At 38.4% G+C, this 16,245-nt stretch overlaps 1 protein-coding gene across 2 annotated transcripts in view; it reads left to right on the forward strand.

Moving 5' to 3' along the window:
• Positions 1–16,245, forward strand: part of LOC150101265 (UPAR/Ly6 domain-containing protein qvr-like) — a 266,710-nt gene that overhangs the window by 126,847 nt on the left and 123,618 nt on the right. The window contains exon 2 of one of the 2 annotated variants that reach the window (XM_090400647.1): positions 5,406–5,453. The exons of the other annotated variant lie outside the window; for it this stretch is intronic. Coding sequence (XP_090256773.1) covers positions 5,406–5,453 — 48 coding nt within the window. The remainder of the gene's footprint in view (positions 1–5,405; positions 5,454–16,245) is intronic. 2 annotated transcript variants of the gene reach the window in all.

Consider the following 16,245-nt stretch of genomic DNA (forward strand, 5'->3'; position numbering starts at 1 on the left):
CATCGAACCGTAGCAATATGACGGATGATCGAAATCTGCTATCAGCACAGCGAACTCACGATAATTGCAGTGCGTGTATTGATTGTGATCATGCTCAGCTCTCCGCATTCATCGTACGCCAGCAGAACGAATGCACCTTTCGCCAGCAGACTTCAAAATGATCTTCGAGTTCATTAATACCACGTTACAAGTCGCCTTTAATATCGATTACATTCGGTCGTGTGTAAGAAATCGTTAAATCCTTGGACTCATCTCCGCTCTCTTATTAATAGAAAGACGAAAATCTTCCTCGATGACTAATAAATCAATTCAGGCAGCATCAGCGCAGTATCCACTTTGCTTGCCGTCTTCAGGACATTGCCATCCATCGGCTCCAAGGCTGTCTGGACAGTGGTCCGTTCGCCATTCGTTTCTCTCTCGTTCCAAATTTATGACACGAAAGAAGGCAATTCGTGCGCATCTCTGTGGTGAAACGAACGACTTCAGAAAGGGAAGGAACCTTCAGTTTCATCGCAGCTTTAATCCTATACACGAACACTAAGTCACACTTTTTCTACATTATCCAAGAAACTTAATGAGCAGAAGATTGTCATAAACAAATTTAAAACAAACCCTCGCTTACAGCGTAGCTCCAAGTTTTTCTCCTCCTATACACAGAACGTAGTTTCGGAGAATTGCATTTTAAAGAAACAACACAACTGAACCCTGCATCACCACTAAAACCTATAATAACGCTTAACAAAAATATATTCCCAAATATAACTCAGCGTCTCTCCAGAATTTAATGGGAATTCCACCTACGTAAGGATTTAATCCTATCGCGCATTTAGTTTACTGCATATGAGCAGCTTGGTATGAAAACCCTTCTCTTTTGAAGCCGCATCAGGCCCCTGGTACACAGAGCAGCTTGCATTACGCATTGAAAGAATTACAAACGTCAAATCCCTAGGATTCAAACCCGCAGTCTAGAAAGCAGTAACAGTGGACGGGCTGGCAAATATTCCACACGTAGTTGGTACGAATCTCAATTGTGAGGATCAAGTTCATGCAGCATACACTCTTATGGTCTTCAATTCTTTTTGAACCCTTTTTACTCAGTAGACGGCGCTGTTGCTATTCAGGAAGGACATTCAGATAGGAGTTGCAGCATTTTGTCGGGCGTTATTTTAATTCCGAACAGCTAAAACTCGTAACTTTATTTCTGAACAGTTAAGTTCATAAATGAGTTTAACCACTGACCATTGTTCTCATATTTGGGACTGGGTGCAGAAGAGTAACCAAATATATTTGACTCAGTACAGCAGAGAGCAAATATTTGTTGCATTTCCTCATCAGTTTTGATCACAAATTTTTCATTTCTCATTAAAAGTTTTCATTTCTTTTACGTCTCCATATACATGGACAGACGTTTACGTCTCTCCATATACATTTTATCGAATCCAATGTTGTCCAAGTCCAAGGTTCTAGTATTCAAACCTGTTTTCCGAAAACTGGCGTACCACATAGCAGAGTTTCCCAAAGCGGTCTCCGCGAATCTTGCTTACAAACATTCACTTTCTTTTTTTTTTAATTCATGAATCTCTGATATGATGCTACAAGTTACGTCCATCATACCATACTTTGAAAAACTCTGCAGTTCAAACCAACAACTGCACTGTAGTCATTTAAAATGAACTTAATTTTTTTTTAATTTAAGGAGCCGTAAATTGTGAAATGGTGAGTGTTTATTGATTTCTTCTTTTTTTCATGTTTATTTTAAAGATTGAGTTGTGAGGGCACTGAAAAAAAAAAATGCTCAAGAAGTTTGGGAAACCCTACCACATTGGACAACCTCGCATGTATGGGGAGGGATTTACCATAATAATAAACAAATAAATTGCTGTGTGGGTGACGAAGTGATGAGCTATACAACATATTACGTTTGAGTGTCCTCACAGAGCCTACACGGGACCAGTAACTGACTTTATAACAGTTTCTACAGATGCTGTTGATTGGCTGTCGAACTTAGACATTCAATTTTAATTTTATGCTTAATTGTATATTTTTATATGTATATATGCCTACAGTGTCACATCACACTATTGTATTCTTTTATACATCTTTTATGCATTTTATTGTCTTGTACGTCCTTTATGTATGTGTGTGTGTGTGTGTGTGTGTGGTGGCATATGCATGTATTCTTCTTAGTCAAACGCTAAATACATAATTCGCTGTTCTGAACAAGGACTCGTATTAATTGCATACTTCCACTGGAACCTCAGAAATAAGGACATGGACTCTCCCCAGATATTGAAACGGATCTTAAAAGTAGTAAAGAATGCACGTGCGTTAACACCGTTTGCTGTCACAGCGGTATGGAGGGAGACTAAAGACGTGCTTCCGACTACCACTTTGGCTTCACCACAAAGTCGAAACAATCCACACTTGGTGTGAGATCCACAAAACCTCACGACAGTTTGTTGCAGACTGCTTAACAGCTCATTTGGATTGTTGACGGACGGATGAAGGAAACTTCAGCGACATACGAAGTGCAGGATCGTGTTTTTGTGAATTTTTCGCAGACACAGTGACAAAAGTAGCTCATTTGCTAATATGAGCCGAGTACAATCACCGCGCGAAAATACTGACTCTCATCCATAAGCAACCGCATCTTAGAATCGGAAGTGCAACTTTGAGAACCTCGTTGAAGGTGGGGGGGGGGGGTATGTTCAGCTGGTTTCGAAAGCACCGTCAAAACTTTGCTTTCTGAGTGGTGACCTATATAAACGTTAAAGATTATCAAAAATCGCGGAGAGAAAGCATGATCGCGATGAACGCGTTCATTTTTGGGATTCACGACGTTTAATCCGTGATCGGAACATCCCTCTGTTCCATTGCCACACGCCAAGAGAAATAAATAAACGCGAGTGAAACATTTGTGTCGAACTTAATGCGTCGTTAAACACACGATCGCAAAGTTTGATGTTTCGCATTGCGTGATGCAGAAATTAAAGGCGAGCGTGTGTCTGGCCCGCAGATTCGAATACGACAAAGTATTCGATGACTCGTTAAATAATACTGAGGAAAGACATCGTGGAAAGAAGGAAGGCTTAAAAAACTGTCACTGCCAATTTAGCTCATGTTCGAATTCGATACGTTGAATTAATCACCCGCCAGCCCCACGTGCTTCGAGCGAAAGCAGGCGACGCTGACAAAACGAAAAGTTCAGTCTGTTACTCTGCGTAATCAGCAAGCGGGGAAAGAACTGTGCTTTCCCCAAAAAAGTCGTTGATTTATTGATGGACTGTGTATGTTCTAGATTACGTAGTCTGCTTTGTGCACCCTAAACCGGAGATTTTTTCGGAGGTAAATTCTTTTATTCCAGTCCACGATCAGTCTAGAAAAAATCTTTAATCTTCTTTGGGAAACTCTAATCTGGAAGGATTTTTACCGAGAAAAAATGAGTTATATGGTAAGTGTAAGATTTAATTGCGCATTTAATTCCACTTTTTGGCAATTGTTTGGGGGATTTGAAATACCTGAAAGCTCCTTTATTTTAATAAACATAGAACCGCTTAGCATCAGTGCTGTGCATTGAACTCTGATTTCATAGTTTTGGGCTTAATTTTCGGTTTGGTTGCGCAGACTGAAAATTAAGCCAAACCGGTGCGTGTCTTTCTCCAACCAATCTTTTTTTTTTTTTTTTTTTGGGGGGGGGGAGGGGGGGAGAAGCCACATGTTGCATATGCAATTTTAAACAGACTTTACAAAGTGCATTATTTCGAAACAGGGAAGGCGACAAAACTCACAAAAAATCGCAAAACGAGAGGTGCTTAAACTCATGTCAGCATGCATGCATGCATTAGGTTATCCGTTATCCGCTGATCCGTTGCTTTCTTTGTGAGAAACGCCACAAAATGGCAACCAAACATTCTCGTCGGGAAAACCACACAACAACAGAGACGCCATCTCTTATTATGCAGATACTCGGTTATGGCACTCGTTGTTGTTGGAATCCCTGTAAGACTCGTTCGTTCAATCAAGAATCTGAACTTTTCGCCCACAGTGAGTGGTGTATCGATCACACCGCTCACTGCATGCCGTACTTTTGTCATTTCTGAAACAGAAATGACAAAAGTTCAGATTCTTTATCTTATGCAACCCCTTTTTTCTGGCAATTTAGCCAAATTATTTTGGCCTGATGTTGATTCGATGAACGAACTATTTCGGCACGTAAAACCTTCATTTAATCTGCAGCAGTTTTTCGTGACTTCCTTCCCTCCCCCTTTCTTTCTCTCTCCTCCTTTTTTTGCAAGGTGGAAGAAAGAGACTTCTTTTGCCTGAGAAATTTGAATTTTATAAGCCAGCTTATGGGACTACTTTTTTGTAGTGATGTCGGAAGGCTATAAGGTCAGAGAATTTTGATTGTCTGTTATAATTGCGCGTGTCTGAGTTGCTTGTTTTGAGGGTGAAAAAAATCTTACTTTTTCGTAACTGTTAAGAAGCCAATCATTTATATACATGAAGCAGAGACTTGGAAGGATCCTCTTCTTCATTACACACATACGCCACTAGACAGAGAGATGCTTGTGTAAAAACGAAACTATTCCAGAGGATTTTATTCCTCAAGCAAGGTTAAGTTAGCTGATGTTGGAAGAGAGGATGCAAAGATTTAATCCCCAGGAAAAATCAGATTTGCATCGCATTCCAGTCAACAACACGCATTTTCACAAACCATGCCATATTCGGCCACGTGACGCTCAGCTCATAAAATAGAAATCACACACAAGGGCAGTCCGAGGGTGGATAGATGCACTGGATCGCCGATAGTAATACCTCAGGTTACGCGAATAAGACAAAGATTTCTTCGAATTTTCTTTGGACTTTTCGGCTAATTTTTTCTCTCATAATTTGATTGACTTTTCCACCATATACTAGTCATTCTTCTTGCCTGTGCCACATGTACTGATTGCGAGTTCATCACCTTTCTCTTTATACATCTCTCTCTCTCTCTCTGTCATATATATATATATATATATACATATATATATATATATATACATATATATATATATATATATACATATATATATATATATATATACATATATATATATATACATATATATATATATACATATATATATATATATGTCATATATATATATATATATATATATATGTCATATATATATATATATATATATATATATATATATATATATATATATATATATATATATATATATAATACCACCTAAAATCAGATTTGCTGAAATCGAAGGTGCTGCTTTCCAACAGAAGTCTTTCTTCTCCAGATAAAAGAATTTTTTCTTTTTTTTTCTTCCCTTGGTAAGTAGGTAAAATTCAATCAGGTACTTAAAGAAGAGTTGTGGATATTTAGAAATATTTATATTCTTTTGCAGTGGTACTGACGAACATCTTCGTCGCCCTAGCAGAAGAGGAATGCCTCTGTAAGTCCAAACTTTTAATTATTTAATTATAACAAACTGATTAGATAGTAATAAGACTAATTTCACTTTCAAGATATTTACACCACGTTATGTTAAAAGACTACGAGCAACGAGTTTAGATCGTCTGAAGGATTAATTTTAAATTATAACGTTTGACTCTTATTTCTCCAAATATTACTCCACTGAAAGCAAGATTATCCTTTCAGTCAAGACCATAACATAAACGCTCTTTACTGGGCCTTTTTTTGTTTCCAGGAGAAGAGCATCTGCTGTTAGCAAAGATGACACTGGCTAAATTCTATTATAATCAGATGTGGGTCAAGTCCACTTTCATAACATCCAATGAATTTTTTTCCCTGTGCTATGTTAACGTAGACTCTGCTTACAGTCATCTTTTAAGTGCATTTTCGCAATTGTTTTAGCCTATCCCGTGTAGACATTAAGGTTTTTCATTTTTCTATGCAGAATGGTTACAGATTTTAATGAAATTTGGTGTTTGGAAAATTCGCTGGAAACTGACGGGGTTTTAACGGGTAGAGTACTGCCAAACCAACTGTCCTGGAATATGGTGTGCAGATTGCAAGTTTAATTGGTTTCAATTCCTTGTTTATTATTTGTTAAACCACAATTGAAAGAGAAAAACGTGAAAAATAGATCGAAAAAGCTTGAGGCATTAAACACTTCTGTGAAAAAGGTCATGAAAACTAATGGAAGCCCGGCGAATGTTTATGACATCCCGCGTATAAAATTCCTGCAATTTGCATATCGAAAACGTGCTAAGAAGGGACAAAGAAAATATTTCTTTTATTTGGAAAAAAAATTCTTTTTCTAAGATCGCGCTAAAGTAAAGAAGTCATACGGATCGAACACATTATATCATCATATCTGGTTTTCTTTCTTTAATGCGTGTGTTCTTCGGTCGTGTGGCTGTTCTGACGAGAGCAAAAACGCTACTTTCCGAAAAGAAGAGTATGAAACAGAAACCGGTTTTAAAACACTAAGTAATTTGCATACATGCAGTAACGCGGCTATCAGGAAAACGAAATGGATCGCAAAGAAACTATTACGAATCAGTGAACATTCACGTGAATTTTTAAACATTAGAACACTCGAATATCGAGGCGTAACCAATTCATGCATCACCCACAGCAACTGTTAATCCACCGTGGAACGAGAGAAATCGAACAGTACAGTCAGGCAACGAGGGCTCAAAAAATAAAACCAAATAAAAATACTGCATGCTTAGAAGAAATAAAACTAAGAATGTAATAACTAAAACATAAAAATTCCAAGTTAATATCAAATGAAATGCACTCTGATATCATTATTAATGTATTAATGATGTTTGCTAAAAGTTCGAAAGGGCTTTTAACTGAATGATCAAAATAAAATTTAAAAAAAATAAAATAAAAGCTAACGAAATAGTAGAAGTAGAATTTATGTTAAATAAGACTTTTTAAAAGGTGTAGAAATCCAAATAATAAAATACCCTATAAGTGGCAGATTATGGAATTTATTCCAAAATACCTTCCCAGCAGCATTAAAAGTAAGCGCAGTAAGAGGTGATGCTATTTTAAATATACGCAGTTTACATTTTGGCTAAAAATGCCATTAGTTTTAATTTTTTTTTTTTTTTGTCAAATCGTTGGCGGTCATGTCGGCAACCAAAATTATAACCAGATAGCGGCTTTAAAAATAGTTCGTCTTATTCGTTTGCAAACAAAAACGAAAAGAAAAAATGTGGATCATGGTGGAAGGGGGATTAAAGATGTTCTACTTTTGCCTCCATGCAACGAGCCGATTTGGCATTATCTGCAAATTAAATAAGCAAGAAAGGAGAAACGTTCGGGCTCTTCCCAGACAAGTAGGGGACGGAGAGATGCTGGCGACATGTTTGCCAATCTGTATGAGAGAAGAAAGCAGAGGCTGAAGTACACACTTTCAATCCGAACCAATTAATTCGTTGCCTGTCACTTGACATCGGTAGATGGAAATGCCGCAAAACAAGTTATATATTGCAGTCTTCGGATGTGCCGTGCTAACATGCTTAGGGACGGGAGAGGAATTCTTTGTAACGTATTCTTACGGAATTCTTCTGTTTTTGCAAACATTTCTAATTATGCAAGATAACGGAAGTCGCAAGTGAATCTTCTGTCTTTTTCCGAGTCACAAGGCTGCTGTTATCGGGAAGTCAGCTACCATCATGGGCGATAAGCGTGCTGCTGCATTCTCTGCTCTCGCACGGATGCAACACACGTGATTACTCGAGGGTGAGTCATACTCCGGTCCTCTACTCTGAACTGCAGAAGCAACTTCGGTGCTACCACCTGGTGTCCAATACTTTTAACCAAAGCGTTACCGGGAATGAATTTGTATTAATCATATTCCATTTGGCCTTCGTGTGTAACAAATTAATATACGTAAGAAACGTCAACCGAGAATTCACAATTAATAAACTAAAAATACTGAAGATGGAGATTTTCATCGGCCTCCCATACTTTTAAAATAGCTGAGTCCACTTTCTGCTCGATTTTCGCCTTCATAATACAAAACGAATTCAATAGCTTTCCATTTCAAGCTGAAATGTAGGGCATCCTTATTGTAGTCGCGAAGATCACGCGACATTCATTTGGAAACATCTGGGGGTTTCAAATCCAGTCTCTGATTAGAAAAAGACTCAAAAGTTCTTTTCGACTAAAGGTAAGTCTCATACGGAAGTGAAGACGCGATTCGGGTTTTCATCCCGCAAAGCAGGCGTGAAAATCTTTTCAAGAGAGCCCTGAAATGAATGTCAAGGCGAGTAGCTGCCTAAGAGTATTTCGTCATCGCATTCCTGATACGTACCCTTGAGGGAGCACAGCATGTTGCGATTGTAATACGGTGAGCTCATCATGCTGTACAAACTGCATCCTCGACAATTTTCCTCCAAATTACTCTGCTATTAGTGAGGGCAGCAACGCCATTAGGTCTCACATTTCTCTCTTCTAAGGCGATTCCAGCGATATCAATCCACCTAGAACTTGGTCTTACTCTTCACCTTGGCTTCAAAGAGCCGTTTGATTAACTTCCCCTCTCCCATCAAGTGAGCACACCGTCTTAGATTAGCTGTACTCGCACATTCCTGAATGATGATAATGCGAGGTTGCTTCCTAATATCTTTATTTTAATATGATTCCACTATTCATCTTATTTCTAACCCAGCCCCGCTTAAGTTAAAATGGACAATCCTGTGCACAACTAGTTTAGTGACACGACCATTTCTATCTAATAAGGGAGAAATTAGTAAAGTTTATTCCGTCGACTTCCTACCATACCAGATTTCTTTATTTCCATATTTAATTTGTCATTTTCGCTGAAAACGTGTGCCTAAATAGCTGAAATGCTTTACTTATTCTGTAGGTTCTCAATTCAGGATACCGTTGATGTGTTCAATGTTTCTGCCTATTTTAATTGCCTTTATCTTTTTATTATTGTTTTTCAAATCAAATCACAACAGTTATTTCATTTTAGTCAGGTATTCTTGTACTGGATTTATTCAAGAGTATTAAACATCATCTGCATAAAGTGAAGAGCTGACATTAACATCTCCAATTTTGACATCTGGTTTAATACCACTTTCCTGCGTAATGTGATCCATATAGATGACGAATAAGAGTGGGGATAACGGTGCATCCTTGTCTCACACCTGATTTAACATCAAATCATCTTCCCTTCCTGTACCTCCTTCAATTCTAAGAGCTGACTTACAGCTTAAAGTAAGCTGTAATTACAGCTTAATTACATCTTAAATATTGCTTGGTATAATGTTCCATTTACCGGTACGTTTTGAAGAGCTTTCCTCTTGGCATACGCCTTTTCCAGATCAACAAAACTTAAATACAAAACCTTGTTATATTCCCAAGGTTTCTCAACTATTTTTGTCTTAAAATGAAAACCTGATCTTGACCACCTCTATTTGGCCTGAATCTATCTTGTTCTTCTCCAAATTTCTCTTCCACTATTTTCCCTTTGGATGCTTCCTGCGAAGCCTTCTGTAAAAGCAATTATTTCCCCGTGTACATCTTAATTTTTATATGCATTAATATAGGTGATTAATGTTTTCACGATGAAGAACGGAGAAATAATGATAAAGAGGTTATTTTTGTTAGATGTCGTTCCGATTATGTTTTATTTTGTGGTATGTTTTCGTGTGAAGAGTAACTGCGCTTGCGATGTGCACCGATGAACTCAAATGTACTTCGTTGTTTTTGCGTTTTCGTCAGAAAGAGAGCGAGAGAAACAATTGCGAATATTTCGTTGAAGGTTTAGTTTGTGTCACTAATTGAAAATTCTGCGGTCTTAAAAGTAAGAATTCTAAATCCGAAAGCATCCATTCAATGCAACAGTGTGCATGAGGAAATCTAATGACCACTTCATACCAACTAAAACGGGGTTAAGAAGCGGAGTTTCTTTGAAGTTCTTCAACGCCATTAAAGTACTTTTTCTCTAACGTGCGCTCCATCACCGTAGGAGCTTTGAAGAGCGATCTGAAGTTGTCAACCAGGTTTTTGTAGAGGGCGCTCCCAGATGTGAACTATGATGTGAAGGAAGTGACGGCGCAATCTCTCCTCCTTTATAGCTTACTTGTCCTAGTGTTGTTACGCAAAGTTTTCAATGCTTGCGACTGGACGTGACACTTTGGTTTTCTTCAATGACAACATGAAGGGGATGCAAGCTACTGCCGCGTAACTGTGAAAAGTCAATTAAGATAATGATTGCGATCGAAAATAATAAACATTGCTAAGATGCCCCAAGTTGAAAGAGAGCAACTGACTTAGTGGACTCGCTTATATTCAAGGAACTATTTCGAATTCACAGGAAATTTCATCCCCCACCGCAACCTTGTCTTCATCGGCGAGCGACTTTCGCAATCTAACAGACGTTTAGTGCCAGAAATGTTATACTTGTGTGACGTTTTAATTATTTTCATGTTTGGGAGCATCCGGTTTCAGTGATACATTACGCAATGCTTATCGCGCAGACGTTTTCCGGTGATGTTACGCTGAGCGACGAAAATGATTTTTTTTTTCAGGCGCTGCTTTTGAGTAAAACGAATTTGGTTTTAATAATGACGGATTTGAAAAAAAATGGCTGACCGAGAGGGTGGATACGAATCTACCGCTTGCTCCTTCTCAGCTAAGGCTTAGCATGGCAGTATTCATTATCACGATGGGCCCGGCAATTATTCAAACCAACGAACATGTTTCTTCCAGTTGTCGATAGTTTCGTTTCAGGATGCCGAGTGTGTCAACTGGTTGATGAGAAAACGACCACCCGATCTAAACGTTAACTCTACGCGCTTGTATAAAGGCGGTCTGGTCAAGATACGGGTGCCTCCTGTATGACATGTCATTCGCTGTTCCAGTGAAATGGAGAAAGCCTAAAGATGCTTTAACAGAAGATTGCTATCCCCGCTTAATAAAAATTCCATTTATTTCTGCGTTTGAAGTCTAAAACCTCGTGGTGCAACGTTAAAATTTCCCACGAACTAAAAGCCCTTCATTCTAACACTAAGCGAAGACAATTCACTTATTCGTTACAGCTCAAAACATTCTTAAAAACATTTCGTTCATCGACGTATACCTTAAAAGAGAACTGCCATCCATCCAAGGCGTGTTCTTTTTCATATTTCTTCGCTCAGTAAATTACTTTCATTATCATCAAATTCCTGCTATGTACCCAAGGGGTGTACAGGATATGATAGTACTACATGAAAAAAATTACATCATTAATTTCCTATCTACAATTTTCTTCCAAATCAGTCTGTTACTTGTCAAGACTCCAACATTATCAGATCTTATATTTCTATCGTCTAAGGCACTTTGTACCGTATCAATCCACCTATATCTTGGTCTTCCTCTGGGTCGTTTTCCTGCCAACCTGGCAGAGAACACTTGTTTTGCTAATCTTTCCTCTCCCATTCTGTTTAAGTGACCATACCACCTGAGATTAGCTCTGCTAACGCATTCCTGGATGCTGACAATGTCAAGTTCTTTCCTAATATCCTCGTTTTTAATACGATATTGCCATTCATACCATGTGTTCACGCCTATAATCTTTCTCAGGACTCTCATGTCTGCGGTCTCTAGTCTTTGGTCAAGTGTTTTACTTTTGACCCAGTTCTCAGATCCATAAGTTAAAACTGGTTTGAACACTGTCTTGTATACAAATAATTTAGTGTTCCGACTAATTTCTCTCTTATTCCACATGAATTTATTCAATTGACTTCCCACCATACCAGCTTTGCTGATTCTGTTGTCTATTTCTATATTTAATTTACCATCTTCAGTAAATATCGTGCCTAAATAGCTGAAATGTTTTACTTGTTCCACAGGTTCTCCATTCAAAACACAGTTGATATTTTCAATGATTCTGCCTATTTTCATTGCCTTTTTTCTTTTTATTGCTGACCTTCATACCATATCTATTACAACAACTATTCAATTTAGTCAGAGAATCTTGCAGACTTGTAGCAGATTTATTTAGAAGTATAACATCATCCGCATAACGCAAAGAGCTGACATTAACATCTCCAATTTTGATAGCATGTTTAATACCACTTTCCTTCATAATGTGATCCATATAGATAATGAATAACACAGGGGATAATGTACATCCTTGTCTCACACCAGATTTAGCATTAAACCATCTTCCTGTACTTCCTTCAATTCTAACTGCTGACTTACAACTCAAATAAAGACTAAGTATTGCTTGATATAATGCCCCATTGACACCATATAACTGCAGCGTATTGAATAACTTCTCTCTTGGCACCCTTGTCACATGCCTTTTCCAAATCGACAAAACTTAAATACAGATCTCTGTTATATTCCCATGCTTTCTCGACTGTTTGTCGTAAAGTGAAGATCTGATCCTGACAGCCTCTATTTGGCCTGAATCCAGCTTGTTCTTCACCAAGCTTTTCTTCCACAATTCTTCTCAACCGTTTCTCAAGTATACATGCATAGATCTTGCCGGGAACACTCAGTAGGGAAATACCTCTGTAATTCTCACATGCAGTTTTATTTCCCTTTTTATATATATGGGTACTATGAGAGCTCTACTCCAATCATCGGGAATTCGTCCCTCTGTCCAGGCCTTCTGAACTATGCAGTGCAGCCACTGTAAGACTCTTATACCACCATACTTCAGCATTTCTGGTCGAATATCATCTACTCCTGCTGCCTTTCCACATTTCAAGCCTTTGATGGCTTTTTCTACTTCAAGTATAGATATGTATTCCTGACTGCATGCCTGGTCAGTGTTCTTTACCACTGTGCTGTCATCACTGCTAGTTTCATTTAGCAGTTTGTCAAAGTAATTACTGCATACTTCAAGGATATCTTTTTCTCCCGTTTTCATGTCACCTTTATCATCTCTAACTCCTTTTACAGCACTCTTTCCTCCATTCCTAAGCTTCTTCAACAACCTCCAGAATATTTTGCCACCTTCTTTATATATATTTTCTATATTCTTGCCAAAGTCCTCCCATGACTTTCGTTTAGCTAGTTTTACACAGTGTTTAGCATTCTTGAATTTGTCTCTATATTCTCTAAGAGCACAAGCTGACTTATTTGACAGGAACTTTTGATATGCTTTTTTCTTTTCCTTCACTGCTTCTATAACTTCCTGTGTCCACCAGGGAGTTCTGATTTTTTTTATCCTTACAGACAACCTCACCACATGCCTCTCTGGCAGAATCAATCAATGTTTTCTTCAGAGTTTGCCACTGAATCTCCAAGGTTTGATTCCTGTTCTCAAACTCTTTCATTTTTTCTTCGATAATTTTGTGTATTTTAGTCTACAGTTCATATCTGAGAGCTGCTCAACTTTTATTCGCTTTAAAGCTTTCTTACATATTATTCTTTTCAATATGAAATTCAATTTTATCTTGCTCAAGACTAGATAGTGATCACTTCCAATTTCAAATCCTCTGTACAGTCTGGTGTCCTGCACCAGGGAGAAAACATCACTATCAACAATAACATAGTCAATGAGACTTTTCTTATTCCTAGCCTCTTCTCTCCATGTGAATTTGTGCACATTTTTATGTTGGAACATGGTGTTAGTAATAACCAGTCCATGTCCTGAGCAGAAATCCAGCAGATATTTGCCATTATTATTAGCTTTGCTCTTTTCTCCAAATTTTCCCAAAATATTTTTGTCTCACAATAATTTCCTACTCTGCTATTTAGGTCCCAAACAAGGACCAACTTTTCATTTTTCATTGTGTCAGTTGCTTTTTCTAAAGCTTCAAAACTTTCCTCCACTTCTACCTTAGTAGAACCTTCTGTGGGACCATAGGCACAAATAAGTCTCATTGTCCAGTTTCCCATTCTCATATTTGCCCACATTACTCTACTTGAGACTGCCTGCCATTCAAGAAGATGAGCCTCGTATTTTGTGTTGAATACTATGGCTACTCCTTTTCCTTGATTGTCATTGCCTGAATATAACATTTTGTATTTATTGCTCAGAAAGATCTCATCAGTTTTTGTCTTTTTTGTTTTAGTCACCCCTATTATGTCAACCTAGTACTTATCTAATTCCTCAGCTAGCTCCACTTCTTAGCCATTCAGGATTCCTAAGTTATAGTACCGATCTTTAACTGTGGTGATGTTGAGTTGGGGTTTGTTTTCAGATTTGTTCCAGTAACTGACTTTTCGCTGTTCGCCTGGTTCCCTGGCGAAAACAACGGGGGGCCTTGTTTAACTGGGCGACTCCCCAGCCGGCATGAAATTTTGTCATGTTGTACCATCATTTTTTATTTTGGTTTAACCAATAAGAATACAATTTGATCGGCTAAATCCCAAATTGCCAGCCCATCCTCGTTCGTTCAGTATCCAAGTAGATACCCAACAGGGTGCACCACGAGAAGGTGAGGATTGGACATTAGGTCAGAAGCCCTGGTCGGTTCTCCGCATGCCTTTAAAGGCTATGTGGAGGTCTCCTCTTAGTTTTACAGCTTTGACCCTTTGTTTCAGTTATTTAATTTCAACCTTTGACCTCTGACGGTTCGTAATACACGGACAGTTCGAAAATGATGTGCTACTAATACTACTTCACATAGCTGAGGAGCAGCACGAGGACATTGTTTAGAAATCCTCAGCATACAAACTTAAATTTCTGGGTATTTAGCAGTTTTGAATTTTTCTTTCTTTCTTTCTTACTGCAAATAATTAACACCGAGTGATGAAAATCGCCGAGGTCCAAATGTTTCACGTTGTCTCTAATTGCATGGTATCTAACAAGGAGACAATCATGCATCAGGGACTAAGCTCACGGGCACAGTCTTCCGTGGGAGTAATTCACATCAAAAATAAATAGGGAAGAACTTGAATGTTAGTGTTATATATTCATCGTATAAAGCCCATTTCCTCCCTAATTGGCAGCGCATTCTTATTGTCCAACAATATTTAACCAAACTTATACTTCGGCTGTTACTCGCTTTTATCAGGAAATCAAAGCGGGATATTTCCACAAGGGAGAAGCCACTGCCTGCTAGCCATAATTAGTAACGAATGTCCTAGAAGGTAAATAACAGCGTAAATCACCAACAGCGAGTTCAGTGTGCATTCGTATTTACTTTGATATTGTTATTAAGATTTCAGTTAATCAAAATATCATTTTACATTCGCACAAATATGAAGTGGCCTACAAATTTCGAAATTATTTTCGAACTCAGGGTTAGAGAAATTGCGGATACTTTTTTTTGTGTGTGTGACGAAACGGTTTCTTAATCATTCAATATTAAGGAAAAACCCAGTAATATTCAGTTCAAAAAAAAAAAAGGTGGGAAAAAGAATGCTGGTAGTTTAGACTCCAATATTATGTGAAAAATAAATAGAATAAAACCAACGGACAGCACAATTGTTACACCCAAATATCGAGGGGAGGGGGAATTTTTGCCTTTTGCAGTGAAGTCACTTTTGGTGTGACCATTTTGTTGATAAATTAATGCATTTGGCCTAAATTCTAGCTGCGGGCTCCTCGCTTCCGATATTGCGTATAATACATTCAACGTTTTTTTGTTTGTTTTTTTTAATGTCGCCACCTGCTTGAATGAGGACAGGGTGAACACGCATTCGGGAAAAAATGAGTCAGCTGAAGATTAGGTGCTTTCAATCAGGTACGTTTCGAAAAATTAGCTCGGAAACTAAATCGTTTAGAAATTATTTCTTAGAAACGCTGTTCCCAATTTCGTGAACACGTGATTTGTGCATCGGAGTTCCACTTGTCGCCCTTTCATTAAACGATCAGTCAGTGAGAGAAACGTAGTTGACCAACAAAGTGCTCATTCGATTTGGGGAATATTTCAAGTTTTAAGGGGAGGGGGATGAAATCGCATTACACGAGTAATCACGTCTGGAAGGAAAGTGTTCGAACTACCGCCATTTAATTGCGAACGCTTTTTTGCTTTCCTTCGAGAATTGAGAACGAAAAACCGTTGGATTCCCGGGGGGGGGGGAACACGCCCATTTCCAGCATGAAGCTTACTACATGCAACATCTACCTCAGTAGCCACGGCAGACAGAAGGCCAAGCGATCATTCTTTTCCGTAACCACACCCGCCTTCAACTGCGCCACTTCTTCATTCAGTTCACGAGGCAGATTTGTCCTTGCATCGCGTCGATTAGCGATGGTTATGTAGGTCACGGAATTCACGAACATGCAGCGAGATCGTTACGCGGAGATGTCGATAACTTGCTCTCTGAGAGGCGACAGTTCCGTAAGCAGAAATCTGAAGTAGCAG

This window comes from Typopeltis vanoorti, chromosome 11 (assembly GCF_054136105.1).
Source record: "Typopeltis vanoorti isolate ZY-2024b chromosome 11, IOZ_Tvanoo_1.0, whole genome shotgun sequence".
Taxonomy (NCBI): domain Eukaryota; kingdom Metazoa; phylum Arthropoda; class Arachnida; order Uropygi; family Thelyphonidae; genus Typopeltis; species Typopeltis vanoorti.